The following is a 24880-nucleotide window of genomic DNA, read 5'->3' as shown; positions in this document are numbered from 1 at the left end:
GACGGCCGCGAATTCCCCTTCGACTTAGTGTAGTGGGGAAACGAAACGCACAGATCGTAGGTTATTCCCCTGTGAAATCTACGCGATCATGGGCACCCGTTGAGAATGGATACGGACATGTGTAGCCCCAGACAAGACGCTACTACAGAAAAATCATACCGTGCAGAGAGACACCTTTTGGAGAGTTCACAAATAAGAAGTATTTCTTGTGTTCCATCTTGGGACCATTATGGGGCTATACAGACTCTCTGCCAATAGTACTATAAATCATATGAACCAGGGCCGATAGGAGAAGGCTGAGAAGCTTTTTTTGGCGGTAAAAAGGACTTCCATGACGGTATTTGGTGAGGGCCATGGTAATACGCTATTGATCAAAGTCGGCCTGGCATTAACGTAATTCACAAGCGGGCTGTACACACGCGAGCTGTACACCCCATCCAAAATCGCACCTTCCTACCTACCTACCTACTTCAACCACCTACCATGCCGCCAGTTCGCTCTGGATCTCGGCAGAAATCGGCCAATCAAGGAGGCAAGATCTTATTAGCCCTTAATGATATTAAAAATGGCCGCGTCAAATCTACTCATGCAGCAGCAAAGCTATATGTAATACCCTATACAGCCCTAGCTACTCACGTGAATGGGATAACAGCATGCATCGATATATGCGCAAAATTTGTGTAAATTAACTGACCTCGAAGAGGATTCGCTTGTTGAATGGATCTTCTCTATGAATTTTTGTGGAGCCGTGCCTTGGCCTGCTACTATAGGAGAAATAGCTAATATTCTTGTTACTGTATAATGAATAAACCCTTTACTTACTGTTAGTGTTAATTGGCCATCAAATAATATTAAACATTATGATAAGCTTCGTATGTGTCTCTCGAGACGCTAGGACTACCAGCACACCCTAAACAAAGACCCAAAATTACTATACCAAAAGCAATATGGTGTGAGTACCTATTTTAGTATAGCCTTAGCTTGGCCTGGGTGCTCAATAGATAGCTTCAGAGGGTCTCTGAGCAAGCAGTGATCCTTTAGTCAGAGTTACTGAGTGAGTCAGTGAGCGATCACTGACTCTGAACGCCTGTTACGTGATTTACTTACACAGCTTACAGACTCTGAGCCCGGACTGAGACTTAGTGAGCCTGAGTCTGAGCGTCCGCACTAAGAGGTGGCAGTTCAAAGGGGAAAGCCTCACCCGTCATAGGAAATCCCCTACGTAGAGCTACCTGTAGTCGGGACGACTATATTGCCATGTATTCTAGACTTACTGGCGGGTGGCAAGGTATCTTTCAGTCATCTTTAGAACTTGAATATAATATCCTCATTGATGTCACGTTTCCAGCCCCAAACCCAAAACACCCAGCCTCGTCATGTGGTTGCAGTACACCTGGCAGCTGTCAGGCCAGTACAGTCTTATATTCAATCCAGCAGAGGTCATATATCTATATCGACTGAAATTATTTCAAGGCTACCAGTATCACATCTATGAAATCTATTCCAGTGGATATAGATAAACAAAATCTAGCATGGGATGGATGCCACGCGCCGATCTTTCTTCACCACCAGCCATAAGAAGCCTACTACATTACCCTTAAAACACCCCCTCAAGGGGCCAACTCCCAGCCCAGACAACCTTCAAATCTATAAAACCGTACCAAAAATATAAACCAGCACCAAAACCTAATGAGAACCAAAACACACCAAACCAGAATGAATTGAATCTCCAATATAAAAGGAAGACCTCGAAACTAAAACTGCATCATGATAGAATTACAGGCAAATAATGTGTGCAACAGAGACGGGACCAGACAAGACGAGACTAGTCAGGGATGAAGACAGAGTAAGTAGACCGTAAGCGAACCAGCCAGCACAAACCAAAACACAAAGACAACAACAGTCAAAAACTTGGAGCGAAAAGATGAAAACAAGAGCTCCCTAGAGTTACAACAAATGCCAATGCCAGGCTAGTCACACAACACAAAACCAGGACAGGACAAGAGGCCGAAGAGGACGGGTAGGAGCAGGAAATGAAAATGGAAATGGAAATGGAAAATTCTATACACGGGAACGGAATGGGATGAAGAGGGAACTTGAAGCAGAGGCAAGAAGAAGAAAGAACAGTGTCACATAGATCCAAATCGTCATTGACGCCTTAGTGTCCTAGGGGGTGAATAGAATATGAGAAGGTGGAGGGAAGAGGAAGAGAGAGAAGATGGGAAAAGGGGAGCAGGGTCCGAGTCTGAGTGTGCATGATATCTCGAGATGAAGAGCTGGGGAAGAGCTGGGGAAGAAAAAAGTGGCAGAGAAGAGAACGTTTTCATTTTGTTCCTTTCTGATCATTTTAAATAGCCACATTCTTCATTTCCCCCAGAACTTCCGAATCAGCAACACTCGATGAACTAGCCTCACCATTCTCGCCCTCCTTTTCCACCTTCTCGCCCTCTGACTTAGCGCTCGACTCAGCCGCCTTGCCCGGGACAGGGAATCCCTCATTCTCCTTATTGGAAATTTGCGGCGTAGCCACCTCCATCAAATCCTCCGTTTGCTGCTGTGTTTGCTTGTCCTTTCCATTTTCCTTAGGATCCTCTGAGATCGTCGGGCCGGATGTAGCGATAGGGCTAGAAGATTCCTCCGTCTCTGTAACACGGGCTAACGGGCTCGACACGCCGAATGGGGTCTTAGGACTTTGCGCAGGGCCACGGTTCGGGAAACGGTGCGGGGAACGACCACGTTCTTCAGCGCGTGTCGGGCTACCGTATGGTGAATCCTTGGAAGATGAGCCCTTTCCTGATGCATTTACGCCGAGACCGTTGGGACCATTTGGACCACCGCGGCGGCGCGGTTGACGACGGCCGTACTTCTGATCGGTCCTCCAGCGCAAGATCTCCAGGTATGGGGGTTCGACGTTTTGGGATTTGAATTCCTTCAATTTCAACTCGTTGGTCTCCTCGTCCACAATCGTCTTCCCGCTGCAGAGGTCATCGGCGAAAACGGCCAGGAAGGCAGCCCAGGATCGAGCGACCACATATTTACAGTCGTAGTCGCGGCCGAAAATGATGACCTGGCCCCATTTTCCGGCAGGTCCGGGCGCCAGGTCGATGGCGAGGTGGTTGCCGCCCCAGTCGCGGGCCAGGGGGATCCAGGCTGGGTGGGCGTAGGCCTTTTGCACGGCGCCGGGGGGTTGTGAGTCTTGGCGATCGAGGAGGTCGTTTCGCCACATTGTTGGCGGCTGTTGGGCTGCGGAGGAGGGACCGGCGGCGGAGCTCGAGATGGGGGCATTGTGGACTTGGGCTGAGCTGAGATATTCCTCGTTGACGGTCTTCCAGTTGGTGCGCTCTTGCACGATCTCCTCGCAATCCAGAAGCATGCAGCTGAACAGGAGACCCGTGGGCAGACCGGGGCGCTCTTGACCATCGTGAAGCATGAGAGACTCACGCACTTCCAATGGTAGGGAGCAGTCCAGCTCGTGTTCTAATTCGTTAATGTCGTTCTGGGTGCATCCCTCGCCAAGTTGATCCAGCAATTCTTCATAATTGTGCTCGAGCCAGCGCTCGATCTTCCTCCAGGAGTGAGCGACGGGCGGAGGCGGAGGGGCACCGTCGTGGAAACTCTGCATTTGAATCTCGCCGGGGCCATCCTGGTCGTTTGATCTCCGTTGTTGCGATGTGAATGACCTCATGCCGGGGGAGTAAGGGCGGGCTGGGGAGTCTACGTCGGTCGGGGAACCGTCTAGTTCGTTGGCTTGGACGGTTGTGATTCCCTTGGAGGAATCATCATCGTACGGGCTCGACAGGTCGGGACGAGACTCGAGCGCGCTGGTGGCAATGGATGTGAGAGGTTCATGGCGACTTTGACTGAGGGGGACGTGTCGGCCAGTGCGGTAGGGGGAATCGTGGGAGGCATGACGGTCATAGGAGGTCATGGTATGCCAAAAGGAGCGCCATGCCGTACCGAAACTGAGAGACATGTTAGACAGAGGATAGGAGGCGAGGGAATCCTGAAGATGAGGTGGTGGTGATGGTGGCCGGAGGGGGATAGGGACAGGACGGGGACGGGGACGGGGAGACGTACGCATTCGCCATGGTGTCGGAAGAAAGAATTAAACAGCGGGAGCAGGGATCATGACAGGGCGAAGTGAAGAGTAGGAGGAGAGTGAGTGTAAGAAGTGAGGGTAGTAGTAGAAGTAGAAGTAGAGTGATGTCGAGGGTGAGGAGGAGTGGAGAGCAAAAGGAAGGAGCCCGAGCATATTTTTTGCGCAGTCACAGCATACACTACTAGCAGGCACTCCAGTACTGGGAGACTTCCCCGTGATTTGGTGACTACATCCCCCCCCCTGGCCGCATCCAGCTTGGGCATGCAGATCATGACGGTATGCATACCGGTGTCTATCTACTATCGACAGAGTACAGACAGTGAGAATACTCGTGCTCTCACTTTCTTGATTCTATAATTGTGGTGGGGGAACTCCGGAGCCAGCCAGCCATACTCGACGCATCGCATGGTACCTGTTTACACAACAGCCCAATGCAGCCAAAGAGCAGCCAGCCAGCGGCCAGCAGCCAGCAGCCACTCAATCCTCCCTCAAAGACAGCCTGTCATGACCTCAGACCGCAGACCTCCGCCCTCAGCCACCAGCCCGTGGCGTCCTGCCTACTCTGCCGAATTAAACTTCATCAAGACCGAGACAAGATCGACGAGGATCGGATCTCCGGGGTGTCGGTCGGCATTGAGGTACGGTACGAAGTAGGAGAGGGGACAATAAACCACACACACTGGGAAAATGGAAACAGGGACAAAAGCTTGACTCGATTCCACCGGGAAATCCCAGGAGAAACTCAAACTTCAAGGAACAGACCAAGTTCCCAGTTTCCATTCAAGTTCCATTGATTTCTCCGATTGAAGAGATAAAATTAGCAAAAGGGCAAGGCCAGTCCAGGGCCAGGCGACAAAAAGTGGAGAATGCAAGTGGCGTCGGACCAGATTAAGGGGTGGTGCTACGTACTGCCAGTCCATGCATGTCCACACTTGCATCCGGTGGGTGTACTGGGAGTTACACACGGTAGTTGTGTACTCCAGGTACACTCCACTCCACTCCTATACATTCATGGAGTACTCGTACTATCATAGTACAAGCTATTATATACGATAGTTATCTGTGAAGACAGAGTAGACTACTACTCGCTTATACCCTCCTCTCCTCTGGTACATGTATACTCAAGACCCTGACTAGCCTAAGTGTAATTAAGATCGGCAAGCCAGCCCAGTGTCTCCATCTAACTTCTGATTTCGCATTTCATTCGAGCCCGACGACCGTTGAGTGGCTACGAGGAGTGGCTAGTGCTAGTGCACCTCCAGGGCCCCAGTTAAACAAAGTTTGAATTCGAACGGTGTGGCTGGCTCTTCGATGTACTTGGCATACTTACATACTAAAGGTTCTACTATGGTATCCATACCAGGCATGGCCGGTCGCTAATAGCAGTGCTAATACTTACTGGTATAGAAACTTGAATAGAACCCCTAGAACATAAACCATCCGTAGATTGGATTGAGTATAGTGATATAGCTCACAATAATACTAGCAAACGTTGGAAATGTACTACTCGTACTAACTAGTGGTGGGTTTTAGGTTCCAACGGCATTATCGATGGATCTTGCTCCTGGGATATACCCGTCCCATCAAGACACACCGGGAAACTGAAACTGGAACCTCGTTGCTTCAAGTTCAGGCACCGTGACCTGGGTGGTTGGAATTTGACTACTGTACTAATACGATCGACTGGCAGGTCCCGTCTAAAAGCACCTAAATTCCACTACTACTAGACACATATATAGGTGGGGTACAAGTGAGCTAAATGCGACTGGTACTACTCGTAGTAGAGCCACAATAATACCTATCGGACGAGGTGAAAGAGTGTATTGCGGGCAAAGCCCAGTACTAGTAGGAAAAGAGAGAAGGAGAGAGAGAGAATCCGAGCAGAGCGCACATAGAAAGAAAAACGGAGCAAAGCATTCGTCTCCCTTCCCTATACGACTCAACCGATGAAGGACGCAACAAATAATCAGAATGAATGGACGAGTAACCAGGTCACTCCACCAGCGTAGCAGAAGCAGAATGAAACAAAAGAACGAAGCCTTGACAGAAACCAGCGAGGGTAGTGAAAATGACATAAAAGCCACGGCCACAACCATCACTGAACCGACCCGATCACAACCAACTACCAGACACAAAAGGTACGTGGAAATCATCATATCAAATCAAATCCAGTCCCATCCAATCCAATCCAATCCAATCCAGAACCGAACCGAACCGAACCGACCGAACCGACCGAAAGACTGAACCATACCGACTCCAAACGATGCAAAAAGAACGACCTGAAACCAGCAGAGCGCCCAACAGAGCGCATGATAGAGACCGCATCAATGTACCGAACCGAAGTGAAATCCTGCCGGTATCGCGAAACACCAAACCAAGTACCCTCATAGAGAACGTAACAACAATAAACGGGTGATTCAATTCATGAGAAAGAAAAGAGAAGACAAAGGGGGAGTTAGAAAGCAGGACGGGCATCGTGATAGACCTAAGTCACAAAACAGAACTCGGACCCAGTCCGGGCGTGCTCGAGACCAGCTGAAAACGCGAAGACGATCGTGAAGGATAATAAGACATGGAAGGAAAGCGGGCGGGCCGCGGGAGAAGTTGATCGTTGATCATTGTATGGTTAAGGTGTGTGAAGAGGCGATGAGAGATAGGTAGGAAGGAAGACGGTGCAAGGAAATGGAAAGCGAAACGAAAGCAGAAAGGAGAGAAAATCATGTAATACGAAGATCAAACACAGATAGAGAACGGTAGATAGCGGGGGTAGATAGATAACACAAGCATAAGCCGCCACGCAAAAAAAAGCATGGGGAGACGAAATTGGACGTTGAGTTCCATTGCGACCTAGCTCCTGGGGAGGAAAAAAAAACGCATTCCCCTTTAAATTGAACGATGCGATCGACTTAAGCCGCAAAAGGACTCTGCATCCCACCGGATGGTATCCCAGGCCCACCGATCTTCAACACACGGCGGAGATCATCCTCCATCTGCTTCGTCTCCAGGGACTTGGTAGGCGAAGGTGAATGTGTAGGCATGGGGAATGCGGCATTGGTGTACTGCGGCTGAGGCGAGACGTAGTTTGCGCGCTGTGGGGCCGGCGCATTGTAGTGATGCCCATACGGAGCTGGCGAGGAGCCGGCTGAGTTATGCGGAAGCTCACGGCGAAGCGGCGAGTTCGTGTTGCGGATGTTTGGCTGGGAGCCATTCAGATGGTGTCCGTAGGAGTAGTTGCCTGGCATCGGTGGGGGTTGCGACGGGCCGTGAGACATGGTGGATGGAGGGCCGGAGGTGGTTCGCATCGGTGTTGCGTAATGAGGAACATTGGCGGTGGTGTGGGGTCGGGGCCCGGGACTCTGTCTCTCGTGTGGAGGAGAGACCGACGATGGTGGCTTCTGTGGTCTCGGGTTGAGCAACAGGTGTTTCAGTTCCTCAGTCTTGAGCCGGCGTTGATCTTCCATGGTGTTCAATGAGGGTTGTGACTGCGTATGGGAGGGGGAACTGGATGCGCGCAGTGCATTCATTCGGTCTTGGTAGGACGGGGCAAATGATGGGCCAATTTGCGAACGCTCGGGTGATCCCATTTCAAAGGCGAAAATGCCGCCACCGTTGTTGCTGTTGCCGTGGAGAGCTTTGGAGTCAGTCTGCGGGGAACGCAGGCGGGCGGCCGCCGCCTCCGGGCTAGTGAGTGAATTTGAGTCGGGATTCCGTGCTCGTTTGGCAGCTTCAAAGAGGAAATCGATGGGCGAAGGTTTGTGCTGGGCCGCAGGCTGTGACTGAGTCTGGGGTTGCGATTGCTGTTGCGGCTGGGGGCGAGCGGCGCGGGGTTTCGAAGGAGTGGTCTCCGAGACTGGCTCGTTCTCTTCGCTATCGGTCTCAAGGGTGGTTGGGAGTTCAGATTCGGGATAGGATTTGGAAAAGAAGCTCGGCATGGGGAGAGCCGACGGGGCGGGGGATGCGTGGAAGGTTGGGCCAGCGTAGGCGGCATCTTTAGCGGGGGTATTGCTTGCCTGAGATGCCTGACGTTGATGGCCATTCCCACCATTGGGCGCAGGTGAAGCGCGATTGCCGTTGGGCATCTTCTTCACGGAGCGCGGCGGCTGCTTCTTCTTGGAGTGCATGTTGGCCGAGGAATCGGTCGCGACACCCGGGCTGATATTCCGTGGAGGCGATGAGGGCGGAGTGTTTAACATGGCAACCTTCTGAGCATGGGGAGTGGTATTTGTGTTTGGGTTTGTATTTTTCTTGGAAGATCTTCGGTTGGTGTTGTTGTTATTGTGGTGATTGGGATTGCCGTTGCGAGGGCCCTTGGGCGTAGGAGGGTGAGGAGATTGGGTCGACATGGCGACGGGTGGCTTAAAAAATAGGCAGCCGATAGAACAGGGGAAGGAAAAGGAAGAGAGAAATTCAGCGCTTAAGCGACAAGTCAAGGAGATCAGATCAAGAAATCAAGGAAACCAGTCCAAGATTCACTGCTCAGCAGCTGTCGACAATATTAGAGATTCTAACACCGGAAACGGCGAGAAACAAGCGGGTACGAGTATGCACGAAGTGGAGAACTGCGAAACGAACGCGCACAAAGAGAATGCCTTCTAAAGGGCGAGAATTAAGAAAGGCGAGACATGGGGAGGGAGAATAAAGGGTTGGAGTGAAGTGAAGTGAGGTGGTGAGGGATAGGTGGAAGGGAGGAGGAGAGGAGAGAGTCTTAGGAAGGTGACGGAGCCCTTTGGCGGGGAGGGAAATGACTAAGAAAGGCCGCCACCAGCAAAGCAGGCAATGACTGGTTAACAAGTGGGGGAGCAAGTACAAACATTACATTACATTCACTCAGTACTCTCTTGTCTGCCTCCAAGGTTACCCATCAGGCAGCCGTCGTTACCCTCACTCTTGTCCTCCTAAGGTTGTCTAGTCTCCCCGAGGGTCCTCCACCCAATCTGAACCTCTGCCCATTCCCATCCTCAGCCTCAGCCTCAACCTCAATCTCAACTCCCACGAACACCACCCCCGACCCGATACACCTCCAAATCACAAACCCGATACCATGGCGGACGTGGAGATGAAGGATTCTGCCGCAAGCTCCTCCAAGGGCAAGGCCGTTGCCAAGGGCTCTGACAATGATAAGAAGAAGTTCGAGGTTAAGAAGGTGAGCTTCCCCGCGAGGAGCCACAGCAGGAGCCAGAGCAGATCCAGAGACTAACATCATCCCAGTGGAATGCCGTCGCTCTTTGGGCCTGGGACATCGTCGTCGACAACTGCGCCATCTGCCGAAACCACATTATGGACTTGTGTACGTGCACCCGGTCTCAGCTTGAGCTTGAGCTCAGCTTGAGCTGAAGCTGAAGCTATCTCTATCTCCTCTTCCAACCACAACTAACTCGGCAACAGGTATCGAATGCCAAGCCAACCAAGGCTCATCAACAACAGAAGAGTGCACCGTAGCCTGGGGTATCTGCAATGTGAGTACCATGCTCCCTTCAACACTTGCTAGACCAGCTCTAATCTAACAATCCCATCCATCGCAGCACGCATTCCACTTCCACTGTATCTCGAGATGGCTAAAGACCCGCCAAGTCTGTCCACTGGATAACCGGGACTGGGAGTTCCAGAAATACGGACGGTAAAGCGCTGGACGCTGCGGCTTATTTTCGAGACGAGGGGGGGGGAGGGCACTCGAGCAGCCGAGTCTGGTCTGCTTGGATCAAGCTCGGCTTTTCCTTCTAGAGCTTCTAGGACTGCTAGCTAGCTGTCGGGTTGGACTGCTGCCTATTTGCTTTGCTTCTTACCTACCCACCCACCCTACGCTACCCTACGCTACCCTACCTACATTATGGTGATGACCGGCCATTCACAAGTACGTGCAATCGCTACACCCCGTCCAACGAGACAAAGGATATGATTTACAGGCGTTCTGGGACTTAACTTGGGTCCCGACTTCACTTTACTTCAGTTCAGTTACGAGGCGAGACATTCACATTCAACGAGATAATGCAAGCCCGATAGAAATGAATTCTTGAAAAGTAACATTACTCCTTAGAGTGTAGTATGCTGTATGCCGTAGTGCAGTGCAGTGTAGGTAAAAACAATCCACATCCATATTCCTCCCTTGAGACAGCAGGCCAGGGCAGAATAGGACTCTCCAACATAATGCAATCCAATATCCCCCCCTCCCTCCCTCCCTACCATCCGTCCATTCATTCCCAATCCTATGATACCCCCTCAATGAACCTTAACCCCATCAACCAAAACGCTCGGCCCACCCTTCAAATTCCCAATCCCACTCCCACCGGAAGCCAACCACTTCTCTGGATTCCGATTAAACCAAGGCCAAGCGGGGATAACGACGAAGCCCGTGAAAATCGTACCGCCTAGTCCGATCCATAGCGTTAGGTGGATGTCTTTGTAGATATAGCCGACGATGAAGCTGATAGCCTAGGAGGGGCGAGTATTCGAGTTAGTACGTGGTGCTATCAGACAAGTATTATAGAACGGGATGAAGGGAATCGTGCAATGCAGTGCGGCGAAGGAAGCGAAGTAATGAATAGTCAGGGTAGGGCCGTGAAAGGTCACGAGGTAACATACTCCGAAAATAACCAGTAGAGCCGTGCTAAGAATTTCTGCTAGACGTTGACCGTGGAAGTCCTATTGTTTGTTAGTTAGCGATGCGATGCGATGCGACGCCGCTGATCAAGTTGGCGGTTGAGGTGAGCTGGGCGGGGTGAGCGGAGCTGGAAACGCACGATCTGGCCTTCAAAGGCATCTTGTAGAGGGGCTAGGATTTCGTCCATGGTGTTTGGGATTGGATTGGATTGGATTTGTTGATCGTCAAGCTGTTCGAGGCTGGGCCTAGCGGACTGGAGGCGGAGCGGATCGCAAGGGCGGAGAGCTTATCGTAATGTTGTCATTTGCCTGTTTCTTCCGCCCTCAAGTTGGTAGAGTAGAGGACTGCCACCACCACGACCACTTCGGTGATTTAGTTCATACTAGGTTGAGGATATAATTAAGTCGAGTGCAGATTTACTGATATTGCACATACTAATACCAATACTATGCTAATACTAAATCTTAAGATAGACGTAAGTGTATACGTAATGGCTCATGATTCATCTATATTCTAACTATTTTATACTCCCTCCCCTCCACAGTTCCCAATACCACAATGCAATGCTAAGTGCTTCCCACATGGAGCACTACTTCCAAGTCCGGGTTCGTTTCAAGTCCCGGACCCAAAATTATTTATACCTCCCGTGTCTCAGCTGCATGCATACTGCAGTGCATCCACGTACCGTAGGAGGAAAAAAGCAGCGGTGAAGAAAACCCCGACACGGGCCTCCTAACAAAGAAAGCCGGAACGAAACCGGATCCAATGACAGTCCCTATGCGAGTCTATCCTGAACAAAAACCAGGCCGGGAGAAAGAGATTGGTGCGCTTAAGAGGTTGTGCCCGTCATGGGGTCCGTCCAGTCCAGTCCACCCGGGCGTTCGAAGTAGTCGTGAGAAAACGAGGAAGAGGGAGGCGAGAATGACGCAGTTGTAGCGCAGCGCAGCGCAGTGCAATGCAATGCAGCAAACAAGGAAAATGTAAAGCAAAATGCAGACTTAAACCGGGGTCACGGTAGTTCCCTCCTGCGCAGGCTCAAGCAGCTTCCATTGGCAGGTAATATTGTTGGTAGCGAACCGTGCGATAATGCGGTCAGCGATCTCGGTGAAGCGATCCGTCGCAAGGGCGAGGATGGTTGGACCAGCGCCAGACAAACAGATACCCAGCAGACCGGGCTGGGTAGCGGGTGTCATTGATTGGAGAACCTCGGTCAGACCGGGGATCAAGCCTTTGCGGTAGGGCTGGTGGACTTTATCCTGCATGGCGAGGAAAATCATTTCAGGGTCTGGTGGGGATGTTCCCAGGGCGGCGGGGAGTAGGGCCGCGCGTTGAAGGTTGAAGACCTGCCAGAGTATAGGGTGAGTAGGTGTCATATGTGGGATGTGGGAAAGAGAGAGGGGGGTTGGCATACCACATCGGCTCGGCTGTACTGCTGAGGGAGAACGTTACGCGCATCGGCGGTGGGCACGACAAAGTCCGGAATAATGGCAATGGCCTTGATTTCGGGGGCCCAGTCGAACTTTCTGTAGTGACCGATTCCCAGGGGGGGCTCGGGGGGCTTCATGCCAGTGTCGATGCCGCCGGCGGGAGAAGGTAGGACCTCACTGAGAGGAATCTCTTTCCGGGCAACATCCTCGGGCTTCAGTTCGTTCAGATAGGTACCCACAAAACCTCCGAACAACGAAGCGGCCACGTTATCGGGGTGTCGCTCTGCAGAATGCGTTAGTTTGATGCAAGACGGGGTCAATTGGGTGGGTATATTCGAGCAATTTCATGACGGCTTAGGTTCGCCGCGGGGACGAGGGGCAGACGTATCACGTACCAATCATCAAACAGTAGTCTAGCAAACGATCCTTGCTTAAACCCAGCTTGCCGACCTCATTGCCCAGCATGACACCGGCGACAACCGCCGTACCGGACGATCCCAGACCGCGACTCAGTGGGATGGGGTTGACGATGTGAACCTTGGTCTCGACAGGGAAGGCGCGCTGGTTGTGGCATCGCAGAACATAGAGGGCGACGCGGGTGATGAGGTTGACCTCGGGGTCAAGAGAGATGGACTCGGTGCTCTTGCTTTGGTCCTCGTAGGTGATGGCGCAGTTCAATGGCAACTCGGAGGAGGGTTTGGAGTCATCAATGGTGACGCGCAGTTCGAGATGGAGGGAGAGGGCCAGGCCGATGACATCGAAGCCGGGGCCAATGTTGGCGGAGGAGCAAGGGACTCGAATGGCGAAGGATGACATGGTGGATTGGGCTAGAGGAGAGGACCAACTGCCAACTTACCAAGTACTAGTAGTCAGAGAAGGACACAACTTGAAACTTGAGGTGGGATGACTCGATGCGGGAGGATCTCGGAGATCTTGGCGCACACCAAAAAATTCCTTCCGACACCGGGGAATAGTGGAGGTACGAGTATTGGATTGGATCTAGTGGATTACATCTGATCTATTCCATTCTAATACCTAAGTCCAGCCTGGGTAATATTAATATTAGTATTATTTTAATTTTAATTTTTTTTAAATTTTTTTTTGAGTTTGGCTGGGATCTGTCTGTACATGCATGTCACTAGCCCTTAGGGCAGATGTATGGCAGATGTCATAGCCATGGTCATGAGAGCTGCCGCCGCTGTCAACGACAAATTAGAGGAAGTGCATTAGAATCAGACTAGCATGTCCCTGTTGAAAACTAAAATTGCCGACGCGACTCGGTAATAAATGCCTCATGGCTGATGCCTGAGGTAAGTTTAACTTTGACCGGTGAACGCCGGCAGACTTTTATACTCAGCATACTACATACATTGTAGTATATGCGGACATACCGGAGAGTATCTGCGTAGTGCATTCAATTTAATTTTCTTATATTATATTCTACTTTATTGCTTTACTCTTGATTACCTATTCTTTATTTTACTCGTATCCTTACTACTCCTCAACCCTTAACTGCTTGTATCATCAAATTAAAGTGGAAAAGTGCGGGACCCGCAAGCATCACACGCTAGTCCCTTTTCTGTCTTCCACTTCGCATCTCGCCACAACGTCCTCTCTTCTCTTTCTGGACCCGCCGCTTTTTCTCTTCCTTTATTTTCCTCCTTTCTTCTTACACAAACACTTTGCCCCACGATATTCCCCGTGGTGATTCTTGTCTGTAACAATCCCCCCTCTCCCAACCTACGAGATCTCCCTGCTACTCTTCTCCGTGAAGATTCTGCGGGCCTTTTCTCTCTGCGACTAGCTCGCCTCGGTCTCCAACTCAGCAGCCCTGGAGCAACCGCGCTCCCCTCCATCTCATCTATTCAAGTTGGCGGGACTTCGCTACTCTCAGTCCTCTCTCCCCAACCCTCTTGCAGGCCCAAAGTTCCGGGTCTTCTGCGGGGGCGACACCAGACCCCCCTAACTGTGCCTACTCCCACTCCCAAAAACTGTGGCAGCCAGACGTGTGTCGGTAACTTCAGACCCTCGTGAAGGGTCTGATACGTGGATGGAGGGCCGTCGACCATAATCGTCCCTCTTTTGCCGGCTTGCGTCTGCAGATGTCGTGCTGCTGCCAGTAAGCATTTGACCATATCATTTCTTCTACACCAGAAATTTCCCGCGGGACAACTCCAAAATCAAAACTCCAAACAACCAAACAAAAAAAAGTCTGCTTCCAGCTAGTCTGGCGCTTTCTAATCGGTCTAAATCGGTTTAATCGGCTTAATCGGCTTAATCGATCCTAACCTCTCCCCCCTTTCAAAATGTCTGACACTCCCCATTCCGAAAAGGAGCTGTACCTCACCCGGTACAGCACCCCGGTTCCGGAGCTCGATGATCACCGCCACCACCAAATGGATACCCCCCGTATCGAGGCCCCGATGGAGCCACCGTTGACTCGGCAGGATACCGCCAATCTCGGCCCAAAGGGAGAGACCATGACCCCTGGCCGATCCGATTTCCTTCAAGCGCAAGATGCCCTCCGAGACGCGGGCCCCGTCTTCCGAGACTTCGAACAAGCCATCGTCGACGATGAGCGAACCGTCAATGAAATGGCCGGCATGGGCCGCCGTTTCTCGGTAGACCCCAATGCCAATTTCCACACCCCCCGTCGCATAAGCTGCACTCAGAAGGATCTCGCCAATGTTTCCCGAGCTTCGTCCGTGTCCGCCCGGTCTTCCTCCCCGCCCAACTCTGTGGAGGCCTTTGCCGATCCACGCCGTCGTGAACGTGCAAACACCTTGGACAGCCATGGTCCGCCTGACCTGGAGGCTATGCTGCAGCGGACCGTCTCAGGTGGTACCCATCCGCGGCGTCCTACGTTCAGCAATGCCAGTGCCATTCGACCTCAACTTGGTGACGTGCCACTTGATTCCAGCGACGATGTCGCCGTGCACACATACGACGAACCCGGCCGTATCCCCGTGATCGACTACGAAGAACTCGAGGAGTTCGTGGCTTTGAACCAAAAGAGCAAAGCTGCCGCCGGCAATCGCCGCAAGCACAGCCTGAGCTCGCAGAGCAAGAAGCCTCGTATCTTCTACGATCTCCGACAAGGTGCCAAGGGAGCCAGCGTGGAGGAATTCCAGAAGTCGGACTCGACCGATTCATCCGACACCTGCGAGGTTGACGAAAATGCGCTCAAGCGCATCAGCACCGTGCTAGACGAGCAGGAACTGGTGGAAACGCTGCCCAATATCAACGAGCCCACTCGCTTCGGATTCTTCTCATCCGAGTCTCAGAGTACAGTGCATGCCGCCGAACTGGGAGATCTGGTGTTCCCAGGCGATACCTTCCGGGACCTTTTCCAGCTCGGTCCCGACGGAGGTGTGTGGTGGCTTGACGTAGTCAACCCCACGGAGGAGGAGCTTGGAGCCATCTCTCGTGCTTTCTCAATTCACCCTTTGACGACCGAGGATATTTTGACCCAGGAAGCCCGTGAGAAGGTCGAGCTCTTTAAGCAGTACTACTTCGTCTGTTTCCGCACCTTCTACCAAATGGACAAGACCAGCGAGGAATTCATGGAGCCGGTCAATTACTACATGGTTGTTTTCCGCGACGGTGTATTAACATTCTCCTTCGTCGATAACCCGCACGCCTCAAACGTGCGCAAACGTATCGGAAAACTCCGCGATTACGTCTCACTATCAAGCGACTGGATCTGTTACGCCATGATCGACGACATAGTCGATAGTTTCGGCCCGGTAATTCGAGACGTCGAGCTTGAATCCGAAGCAATTGAAGACCACGTTTTCATCGCCCGAGTCGACGACTTCGAATCCTTCCTCCCGCGCATCGGCGGTCTACGCAAAAAGGTCATGTCACTCATGCGTCTGCTCGGCGGCAAAGCAGACGTTATCCGCGGATTCTCGAAGCGCTGTAATGAGCAGTACTCCGTCACTCCGCGTGGCGATATCGGTCTTTACCTGGGTGATATTCAAGATCACGTGGTTACCATGATGTCCAACTTGAGTCATTTTGAGAAGATGCTCAGTCGTTCGCATACGAATTACCTTGCTCAACTTAACGTTACGAATCTGGTGCTTGGTAACCATGTCAATAAGGTTCTGAGCAAGGTTACTCTCATCGCGACGATTCTTGTTCCGATGAATTTGATTTGCGGTCTCTTTGGTATGAATGTCGAAGTCCCCGGTATGCACCATCAGGGGTTGGAATGGTTCTTTGGTATCCTGGGTGTAATGGGAGTTATTGTTGTTGTTAGTATTGCTTTGGCGAGGTGGCAGAAACTGGTTTGATTGGTGTCCCCAGACTTTTGTGCTGGCTTCTGTTTGCACTTTGCTGTCTTTCCTTTCTTGTCTCTTTGTTTTGTTATTTGCTGGCTAGTGCTTGCGCTGGTCGTTGTTGCGCTACTGGTTTGGCTTAGCTCCACTTTGCCTTTCGGCTTTCGATTCTTCTGTGAATTTTTTTTTCTTTGCTTCGGGCGAGTGTTGATATATGGTACCTTGCTAGTGGTTGGGTTTGGTCTTTTGAGAGTTGCTATTATGTTTTGCTTAGTGTAGCGCAGCATTTGTATACTTGAAATACAATCTCTCACATCAAATTTCTTCTTGGAATTATAGTAGTTGGTCCAAAGAATAGTCTCGTTTATATCTGAGCCCTTGGGTATGTGAGATGACCTACCTCGCACCCTTCGCTATCGAGTATACGCCATTGCGGGGAGGGATGATCAGATCGTTTCCCCTCACCTCCGACCCCCTGCTATTTCACATTTAAGCACTATCAACAATTTCAACCACCTGCCTGAGATACCATCTTCCTGACCAACAATCCAATTCAAAAGTCTAGACAACCATGAGAACATCATATCTCTTCATACCCACAATCCTCAGTATCTCCGTCCAGTCATCAGCTCTCCAACAGCCCATACAAGCAGGACTCGGACTCGGAGACCATCATGATGTTCAAGTTTCCCCCCAGGACCTTAGACTTGAACATGAATCATCCACCGAAGAACACGAGCATCTAAACTCAATAATCTCATCCTCCCCACTCCTCTCTTTCCACCGATCCATCGTCCAAATCCCCTCGATAAGCGACAACGAGAAATCAGTCGGCGACTTCATACTAGACTTCCTCTCTGCGCACAACTTCACCACGGAGAAACAAATCGTCTCTCCAGGCACAGAAGGCCAAGATGAACGATTCAATATATACGCCTACACCGGTGAAATACGACACGTCGATATTCTATTGACTAGTCATATCGACACTGTACCGCCTTATATCCCATACTCCCTGCACGCACCGACAACAACCACATCCCCATTTAAATTCAACAGAACCGACCTCCAAATCGCAGGCCGCGGCACAGTCGACGCAAAAGCCAGCGTCGCAGCAATAATCTTCGCCTTGCTCGAAACTCTGAAGGAGAATCAGAACCCCACCACCTCCGCCCCCGGTTCACTAGGCCTCTTATTAACAGTCGGCGAAGAAAACACCGGCGCAGGAATGAAGTTCTTCTCATCCTCAGACCTCAACCCAACGCCCCCAATTTTCAAAACAATAATATTCGGCGAACCAACAGATTTAAACCTCGTATCCGGCCACAAAGGCACATTCGGATTCAAACTCACAGCTACCGGAAAAGCCGCGCATTCGGGATATCCATGGCTTGGAAGGAGTGCGATATCTTCACTTCTGCCCGTGCTGTCCGTATTGGATGGCCTTGAAGATCGGGCCCCGGAAGAAGGGGGATTATTACGGAGTGACGAGTTGGGCAAATCAACGCTTAATATTGGCGTTTTTACTGGTGGTGTTGCGGGGAATGTTGTTCCTGCGTTTGCGGAGGCGGGCGTTAAGATTCGTCTTGCGGCGGGCTCGGTGGAGGATACGAGGGGGATTATTGAGAGGGCTGTTGAGGAGGGGAAGGCGACGGGTAACGCTCAGCTGAAGGCTTATGGTAATGGGGATGGCTCAGATGACGCTGGTGCTGGTATCGAGCTTAGTTTTGAAGGGGGATCATTGCCGCAGTTTTTTGATACGGATGTTGATGGTTTTGAAGTTATTACTGTTAATTATGGGACTGATGCTTTTTCTTTGAAGATTGGAGAAGGGGAAGGGGGGCATAAGGTTCGTCGGTATTTGTATGGGCCGGGGAGTATTCATGTTGCTCATTCGGAGGATGAGGCGATTACGGTTGGTGAGATTGAAGAGGCGGTTCGGGGGTTTAAGAGGCTCATTTCTGCGGCTTTGGCACGGTGATTTCAATGTTGAGAACTTGAATTGGTGGCGGGTGGATTCGGGTCTCTTAGTTACTGGGTGAGTTTATTTATGTTGTGAGGAATGATTTGGAGCTTTGGTTGATGTCAATTATCATCTTTCAAAGCGGAGTGGTTAATTGCAAGGTTGGCCTGGATCGTGGCAGATTTAAATTATACCTTAGCATGGGCTCTCTCCTAGTACAAACCATCATTTCTAAATGCGACCTGTTCCAAAATACATCACAGAAAAGAATCAAACAGGAAATTCACAAACAGTATGTCCCTAAACTGGTGCGGCTACTTATACTCTTGAAGTACTTCTTCAGCTACAACACCGAGACACAATCCTATTAGTTTATATTGGGCAATTTTCAGGAGTACCCCTGTCATTTAGCAATATATTGCTTCTTTACATAGATTACATAACACATTGCATTATTTCCCTTCCGCAGCCGCAACCTTCGCCTTCAAGTTATCCTCAATGGTCTTGGCAATAGCCGGGCGAGCCTTAACACGATTCAACCAGGAATTAACATGTGGGAAACTCTTCTCGAGATCCATTTCGCTCGACCAGAAGAGCGCAGCCACCTCAAACCACGGCACAAAAGCAGCATCGACATAGCTATACTTTCCACCAACGAGGTACTCCTTGTTCTGAAGCGATCGGTTGAGCACGCCCAAAACACGACGGATCTCGTTAACATAGCGATCGACTGCACTGGGTACCTTCTCAGGGTGGTATATTGTAAACCAGGTGGCCTGCCCGAAGTATGGTCCTTGGCCGGATACCTGGTAGTGTAGCCACTGCTTGCTTTCGTAGTACTCCTTTGAACCGGCAGTGAAACTGATGGTATGTTGCTTGTCGTATGTGTCCACTAGATACTCAAGGATGGCACCGGATTCCCAGATGGTAATTCCGCTATTAGGGTCTTCGAGGGCAGGAACACGACCGTTGGGATTGATAGATTCGTAGGGTTCCTTCTTTAGGTCGGTGGTATCGACCAGCTTAGGCTCGTAGGGAACCTGGAGCTCTTCCAGGATCATGAGAACCTTCCAGGGGTTAGGCGTGCCAGCGTGACCCCGAAGGGTCCAGAGAGTGAGGGGTTTGAGAGACATGGCGATTATGTGAATGCTTGATGGATCGGGAGAAAGAATGTTCGATATAGAGACTACAGGCATCGAGGCTTGGTCTGCTTAAATGCTACGGTATACTCCAATGTAGGAAACATCAGAACATTAATTATCCATTTCGGCACCCGCGAAGACCGAAAGCTTGGTAATCTTAAGAGCTGATTCTCTTCTGATTTCTATCAGCGTTGATTAGAACTTGGTTATCAACACAAACAATGGACTACTATGCAGTTAGACCAACTGGACCTCACAAGGAACGTTGATTGGTCCTTAGTAGTCAACTCAAACAGCACAAACTACGATGCAAACAGAAATAAACTCAGGGCGGGGAATAGGATTTGCACGTATCACATCATTGGTCGTTGGTCATCAATGCGGGATTCGGCGACAATCGAGCCCGGGCGCGACATTCATAATCAACAGGAGCGGGGGCCTCAATGCTAAAAGATAGGACAGTTTTGTTTTCCAAGCTTTCATAACTTGATGATTTATAATAGCGCCTGTTTTATTGTATCAAAAATAAATTTTACCAGTAGCAGGTATATATATGCCTAGGTGAACTCTGTCATATTCCAAGGTTTATATCTTTATGAAACATAGCTAAGGTTCTTGCCAGTCCGACTCTGAGCTCAAAACTAGTGCTAGTAGTTGTGTGAACATTTGCTTCAATAGGTTTATTTACCAATTTTCTCAATATGCCGGCCGATACACTCTCACTTGCAGGAAAGACTGCCTTGGTTACAGGTTCTGGCAGGGAGACTGGCATCGGTGCCGCCATTGCCAGAGCTTTGGCCAGGAACGGGGCGTCTGTGGCAATTCACTATGTGTCAGAAAGCTCAAAGGCGCGGGCTGAGAAGGTAGCGCTTGACATCAATGAAGAGTTTGGCACCAAGACAACCGTCGTGCAAGGAGGAGTGGAAAATTACGATTCTGCGAAGGCCATGGTTGAGCAAATCCTGAAAGCACTCGGCGTCGATCACATCGATATTCTGGGTATGTTATGGGCGGCGTGATATTCTTTTCATGAATTTGGACGAGACTGATCAACTATTTATTCCAGTCAACAACGCAGCGGCTGCACAAAACACACCCCTCTTGGACGTCGAAAAAGAGCAGCTCGAATATGAATTCGCCGTCAACGTCTTCGGCGTGATTTACATGACACAAGCTGTTGTTGGTGTAGGTCGAATGCCTCCAGGCGGCCGCATCGTGAACATCGGCTCCATCGCTTCGAAACTTTTGGTCCCACCTCCTGTGTACGGTGCGGCTAAAGCTGCAATGGACGCTCTGACAACTTTTTGGGCTGGCGAGGTAAGCTTTCTTTCGTGCTTTCCTATCATCCACGCTCGACAATTATCTGACAAATACCGAAAAGCTTGGGAAGAGCCATGGGATCACCGTCAATACACTCGCACCCGGGCCGATTCCAACAGATATGTCAAAATCGTATCTGGTGGCCGACGATGGGTCTCCAACTGCGCTTCAGCTTGCTATGTATGAACAGACGCGCGCTGCGAATCGCCTTGGGTCAGTGGAGGACTTGGCCGATGCTACGCTTCTGCTAGTATCAGAAAAGAGCCGGTGGATCACTGCACAGTTTATTTCAGTTAGCGGCGGAATTACCGGGACTATGTAGTTTGGGGTCTAAGCTGGAGCGCCCACCTTTAATTTTGTGCATTTAGTGACGCTTCTTTCCTTCCTTTATTTCTGATTTATTATTTGATTCTTCCTCAGTTTGGTACCTCCTTCAACTAATCTGAAAGTCCTAGATCCTGTCGTCGTTGAAGTGTATCCTCCTTCCACCGTTGGAAAAAGTCAATCCTATCACGGGTGTCTAGATTCCCAAATGTATCATTAGGATTTTCAAAGTGCAACTCACGAAGCTTCTTTGAAAGATTGAACTCCCACCTCACTTTACCATTGACAAGAAGATGAATTTTTCCGACCCTTTCATACATAATTTGTCCATGTTGAGCCGTGTGGTAGGTCATTGAAAGAAGCTGGGAAAGCTTCCTGGCAAGCGTTCCTGCCACCCACTCAGGTCGTGTTGCGTAGCCATCCAGTCCATCGTAAATCTCGCCCCTATGTTGATGAAACCACCGCAAGTTCCATATATTGTCAGGGTCATCCGGTGGGAATTGAAACCCTGTAGCCGCAGATGTAACATCGATGACGAGTGTTTGTACAGTGACATCGCGATCCTCGTAAGTCGGCTCAGGGTATGTTTCCGATAAAGAAGTAGTAGATGTAAGGCTTGTGTCGTCCTCTTGAGTCTCAGCATCTCTCATTTCACCAGCAGCACCATAACACAAGAACCTTTCTAGAAGTCTGTAAAAGCTCCAATGAAATCCCCTCGATCCGTCGTCCCTGGTCTGTCTCCTGGCCTTGTCTGGAGAAATGACATGCCCCATTAGACGAATGTCTACCGCTAGAACCTTGATTCGATTTGTTTTAGCCGGGATGCATACCCAGGTCGGGAAAAGGTCTAGATCGTCGCGAAGAGCGATGTCTAGGACGTGGTCCTTATCAAATCGCCCCCAGACCCACTTTGTCATAATGGAAAGTTGACGATTCGTCAAAAGCAAGGGTAGGCGACCGGAAAGCGCATGCAAAAAACGTTGTTCGTGGAAGACCTTTCCACAGCCGCCTTGCCATGCCTGTCCTCTCATGTCTTTGAAGACGATTCGGTTGGTCTCGCATGGCTCTACAGGCGGAAGCGGAGGATCTTGTAGAACATATTGTATAATGAGGATAAGGATCTCAGATGGCAGATCGATTAAAGTCGGGGACATCTCTAGTGAAACAAATATGACACCGTGAGCTATGAGGCTTGACTGTCACTTGGGAGGCTTTTATATGATTCAGATTTGGCGGTGTATCCTGAAACAATAACCACTTTGAACAAGGCATCTAATGAGAGTGCCTTCATTGGATTTTGCCGTGTTTCCAGTCTGCAGCAGCCTGCAACTCCTAATAAGCATGGATGCTCTGTTAATTTGGAGACTGGGTTGCCTGGCGCACTATGACGGCTGCGGCTAGTTTCCAAGGGGCCGGTCAGTGGATTCAGCCTCATCTATCTCAACCGGGGTAATAGGTGTGACTAAATAAGTATAAATATAACCTTGGAACGGATGAAGCTGCAAGGCTTCCTTTTGCATATAGCATGATTATATGTAGACACGTTCACTGAGTCTTGCGTTGGCCTCGCACGTATTTCCCTAATTGGTGTCATGCGGCTCCGCTCAGACCCCCGCAATAAGCAAGGACGAAAAGGAGAAGGCCAGGTTTATCTCCACGAAAATATTGAGCCCCTTCTTTGAACAGGCGTTGTATTTGGCGATCGTGAAAATTCGACGACTCCAATAACGACTATTTGCTTCAGGAGGTGTGCGAGATCAATGTATACACCTCCAGCCGTAGAAAGGACACACAGAAATGGACTGCATCTGATAATTCCTAGACTTATTCTGTCTCTGGCGCAGGATGTTCAGTGTCAAGAAGAGCCACTCCATTCGTCACTCCTTGTTGCGCGAGAGAATGAACCCGGGCTCATTTTTCAGGCCACAGGAGATGCAGAGTACATGCAGTATTAGCCCTCATACGACAAGACGAATGTTGTGAAACTGGATGACGTTTTACATCATCTGTCATTTTGCCGATTTAACTGAGGAGCAAGGCGCAATAATAAGGTACCTCGCTGAGCTAGATTGTCCTCCCTGAGAAGTTTGTGCGACTGTCAAGGATAATTCCCATGGCTGGGTTATTCGTGTGATCGAAAGATTGGTTGGAATGCAGATCGTTGCAGCTTCAAAGATTCTGATGGCAAGATCCGTGCTGCAGCTAGTTTGACCGCCAATACTCTTCTTATATACTCTATGCCTAGGCATTGATCGCACTCACCCAATAAATTACGTTAAGACCGCATGGATATTATAGAATCCCCTCCCAGTGCAAAATAAGTCGTGATGGATGATGAATATGCAGGCGTTATTAGTCATATGTTCTAGTGCTTACCCCAGCTAATCCTATTACGCTTTCGGGCCCCGTTCGCCCCGGGAATTTGTCAGATGACATTTTTATTATAAATCAGCGTAACTAGCATAAAGATAAATAGTATGATACGCTTCACACTCCTTGAAATAGAATCAGAAGACTCAATCGTTATATTACGACCAACATGTCAAACGTATCTCCAGTTATTTTAATCCTTGGTGCTGGGCCCAATGTTGGGCAGCATGTAGCTGACGAATTCTCTACCAATGGCTACAAGACTGCACTTGTGTCTCGAAATGTGACTGGACAAGATAATGAAAATCAAATCAACATCGCAGCGGATTTGTCGGATCCGGACTCTGTGCCTGAAATTTTCTCAAAGGTCGAAGCAGCGCTCGGTATTCCAAGCGTTGTTGTTTACAATGGTGAGACTTTTTTGGAGGCTTGAACTGTCGAACGGAACTCACTAGTATACCATTTTAGCTGCTGCCTTGACTATAACTGATGCCGAAGATCCGCTTTCGATATCTGTCAGCGACTTCAATCGGGACCTTGTCATCAATACAACGAGTGCCCTGGCAGCTGCGAAGTATGCAGCTTCGGGATTTGAACAACTTCCGGAGTCTGCATCGAAAACTTTCATATACACCGGAAACGTCTTAAATACTACAGCCATTGCCCCATTCCTCAGTCTGGGGGTTGGAAAATCTGCCTCTGCTCACTTTATCCAAGTCGCAGCAGAAGCTTATGTTGGTCGGGGGTATCAGTAAGCTAACATAATCTACGTGAAGGGGCAAAAGTTCTAAAGTATTATAGATTCTACTACGCAGATGAAAGAAAGGCCGACGGCTCAAATGTTGGCCGAGGAATTAGCGGAGATGCCCACGCCAAATTTTATTTTCAGCTTTCTGAAGTAATATCACAGGGTCCTTGGCATCAGACATTCGTTAAGGATGTCGGGTATAAGAAATTTTAGGGGTCCAATGTCCATTTGCTATGTATTTGCTAGGGATTGGGATATATCTCCTTTTTTCAGTGTGGCCGTTGGGGGAACAGTGATTTATGTTCAACAGGACATCCTTCTTTATATCACAACCTTGGAGCACAATTCTAATTGTCTCAGACCCTACCCCGGAGACATTTCTAGCCGTACATGCATGATCGTTGCAATCGAAAGACCATGCAAAACGGACGAGATTTACTGGGTGTTAGGAGGAACTCCCAATGTGTTCGCGTTGAGGCACTATGCGGCGTTTGATATTGTTACGAGATGGATATACTATAATATCGCTCAGAAAACAACTTGAATTAGCCTCACCTGACTTTTTGCGATAGTTTACGTATAAGGCTGATTTTATACGAATGTTTT

General features: G+C 49.9%; 13 protein-coding genes across 13 annotated transcripts; 7 read left to right on the top strand and 6 right to left on the bottom strand.

Annotated features, from left to right (window-relative positions):
* Positions 1 to 2347: 2347 nt before the first annotated feature.
* On the bottom strand, positions 2348 to 4088 carry N7509_001223 (SMI1/KNR4 family protein; the record flags this gene model as incomplete). Its single annotated transcript, XM_056625860.1, has 2 exons — positions 2348 to 3962; positions 4078 to 4088. 2 exons carry the CDS (start codon positions 4086 to 4088, stop codon positions 2348 to 2350), a joined length of 1626 nt encoding a protein of 541 aa, XP_056494442.1.
* Positions 4089 to 6118: 2030 nt separating this feature from the next.
* On the top strand, positions 6119 to 6515 carry N7509_001222 (uncharacterized protein; the record flags this gene model as incomplete). Its single annotated transcript, XM_056625859.1, has 2 exons — positions 6119 to 6237; positions 6302 to 6515. 2 exons carry the CDS (start codon positions 6119 to 6121, stop codon positions 6513 to 6515), a joined length of 333 nt encoding a protein of 110 aa, XP_056494441.1.
* Positions 6516 to 7005: 490 nt separating this feature from the next.
* On the bottom strand, positions 7006 to 8442 carry N7509_001221 (uncharacterized protein; the record flags this gene model as incomplete). Its single annotated transcript, XM_056625858.1, has 1 exon — positions 7006 to 8442. The coding sequence occupies one exon, from the start codon at positions 8440 to 8442 to the stop codon at positions 7006 to 7008; it is 1437 nt and encodes a 478-aa protein (XP_056494440.1).
* Positions 8443 to 9140: 698 nt separating this feature from the next.
* Positions 9141 to 9720, top strand: N7509_001220 (SCF ubiquitin ligase complex subunit HRT1; the record flags this gene model as incomplete). The annotated part of the gene is made up of 4 exons (XM_056625857.1): positions 9141 to 9242; positions 9308 to 9386; positions 9485 to 9555; positions 9622 to 9720. 4 exons carry the CDS (start codon positions 9141 to 9143, stop codon positions 9718 to 9720), a joined length of 351 nt encoding a protein of 116 aa, XP_056494439.1.
* Positions 9721 to 10315: 595 nt separating this feature from the next.
* On the bottom strand, positions 10316 to 10884 carry N7509_001219 (signal peptidase complex subunit 1; the record flags this gene model as incomplete). Its single annotated transcript, XM_056625856.1, has 3 exons — positions 10316 to 10528; positions 10679 to 10738; positions 10837 to 10884. 3 exons carry the CDS (start codon positions 10882 to 10884, stop codon positions 10316 to 10318), a joined length of 321 nt encoding a protein of 106 aa, XP_056494438.1.
* Positions 10885 to 11695: 811 nt separating this feature from the next.
* Positions 11696 to 12940, bottom strand: N7509_001218 (homoserine kinase; the record flags this gene model as incomplete). The annotated part of the gene is made up of 3 exons (XM_056625855.1): positions 11696 to 12040; positions 12109 to 12407; positions 12520 to 12940. The coding sequence occupies 3 exons, from the start codon at positions 12938 to 12940 to the stop codon at positions 11696 to 11698; spliced, it is 1065 nt and encodes a 354-aa protein (XP_056494437.1).
* A 1490-nt stretch (positions 12941 to 14430) lies between these two features.
* N7509_001217 (magnesium transporter CorA family protein) lies at positions 14431 to 16422 on the top strand (the record flags this gene model as incomplete). The annotated part of the gene is made up of 1 exon (XM_056625854.1): positions 14431 to 16422. The coding sequence occupies one exon, from the start codon at positions 14431 to 14433 to the stop codon at positions 16420 to 16422; it is 1992 nt and encodes a 663-aa protein (XP_056494436.1).
* Positions 16423 to 16978: 556 nt separating this feature from the next.
* Positions 16979 to 18388, top strand: N7509_001216 (M20 family metallopeptidase; the record flags this gene model as incomplete). The annotated part of the gene is made up of 1 exon (XM_056625853.1): positions 16979 to 18388. One exon carries the CDS (start codon positions 16979 to 16981, stop codon positions 18386 to 18388), a length of 1410 nt encoding a protein of 469 aa, XP_056494435.1.
* Positions 18389 to 18822: 434 nt separating this feature from the next.
* On the bottom strand, positions 18823 to 19503 carry N7509_001215 (glutathione S-transferase family protein; the record flags this gene model as incomplete). The annotated part of the gene is made up of 1 exon (XM_056625852.1): positions 18823 to 19503. One exon carries the CDS (start codon positions 19501 to 19503, stop codon positions 18823 to 18825), a length of 681 nt encoding a protein of 226 aa, XP_056494434.1.
* Positions 19504 to 20213: 710 nt separating this feature from the next.
* Positions 20214 to 21154, top strand: N7509_001214 (SDR family NAD(P)-dependent oxidoreductase; the record flags this gene model as incomplete). The annotated part of the gene is made up of 3 exons (XM_056625851.1): positions 20214 to 20511; positions 20579 to 20829; positions 20894 to 21154. 3 exons carry the CDS (start codon positions 20214 to 20216, stop codon positions 21152 to 21154), a joined length of 810 nt encoding a protein of 269 aa, XP_056494433.1.
* Positions 21155 to 21269: 115 nt separating this feature from the next.
* On the bottom strand, positions 21270 to 22310 carry N7509_001213 (uncharacterized protein; the record flags this gene model as incomplete). Its single annotated transcript, XM_056625850.1, has 1 exon — positions 21270 to 22310. The coding sequence occupies one exon, from the start codon at positions 22308 to 22310 to the stop codon at positions 21270 to 21272; it is 1041 nt and encodes a 346-aa protein (XP_056494432.1).
* Positions 22311 to 23145: 835 nt separating this feature from the next.
* Positions 23146 to 23367, top strand: N7509_001212 (uncharacterized protein; the record flags this gene model as incomplete). The annotated part of the gene is given in 2 exon segments (XM_056625849.1): positions 23146 to 23227; positions 23243 to 23367. The coding sequence occupies 2 exon segments, from the start codon at positions 23146 to 23148 to the stop codon at positions 23365 to 23367; spliced, it is 207 nt and encodes a 68-aa protein (XP_056494431.1).
* A 328-nt stretch (positions 23368 to 23695) lies between these two features.
* Positions 23696 to 24487, top strand: N7509_001211 (uncharacterized protein; the record flags this gene model as incomplete). The annotated part of the gene is made up of 3 exons (XM_056625848.1): positions 23696 to 23936; positions 23995 to 24277; positions 24328 to 24487. 3 exons carry the CDS (start codon positions 23696 to 23698, stop codon positions 24485 to 24487), a joined length of 684 nt encoding a protein of 227 aa, XP_056494430.1.
* Positions 24488 to 24880: the final 393 nt, after the last annotated feature.

Source organism: Penicillium cosmopolitanum, assembly GCF_028827165.1.
Source record: "Penicillium cosmopolitanum strain IBT 29677 chromosome Unknown utg000003l:1.0-3747932.0:1.0-3751027.0, whole genome shotgun sequence".
Taxonomy (NCBI): domain Eukaryota; kingdom Fungi; phylum Ascomycota; class Eurotiomycetes; order Eurotiales; family Aspergillaceae; genus Penicillium; species Penicillium cosmopolitanum.
Note: the sequence above shows the minus strand (reverse complement) of the source record. Positions and strands in the feature narration are given on the sequence as shown.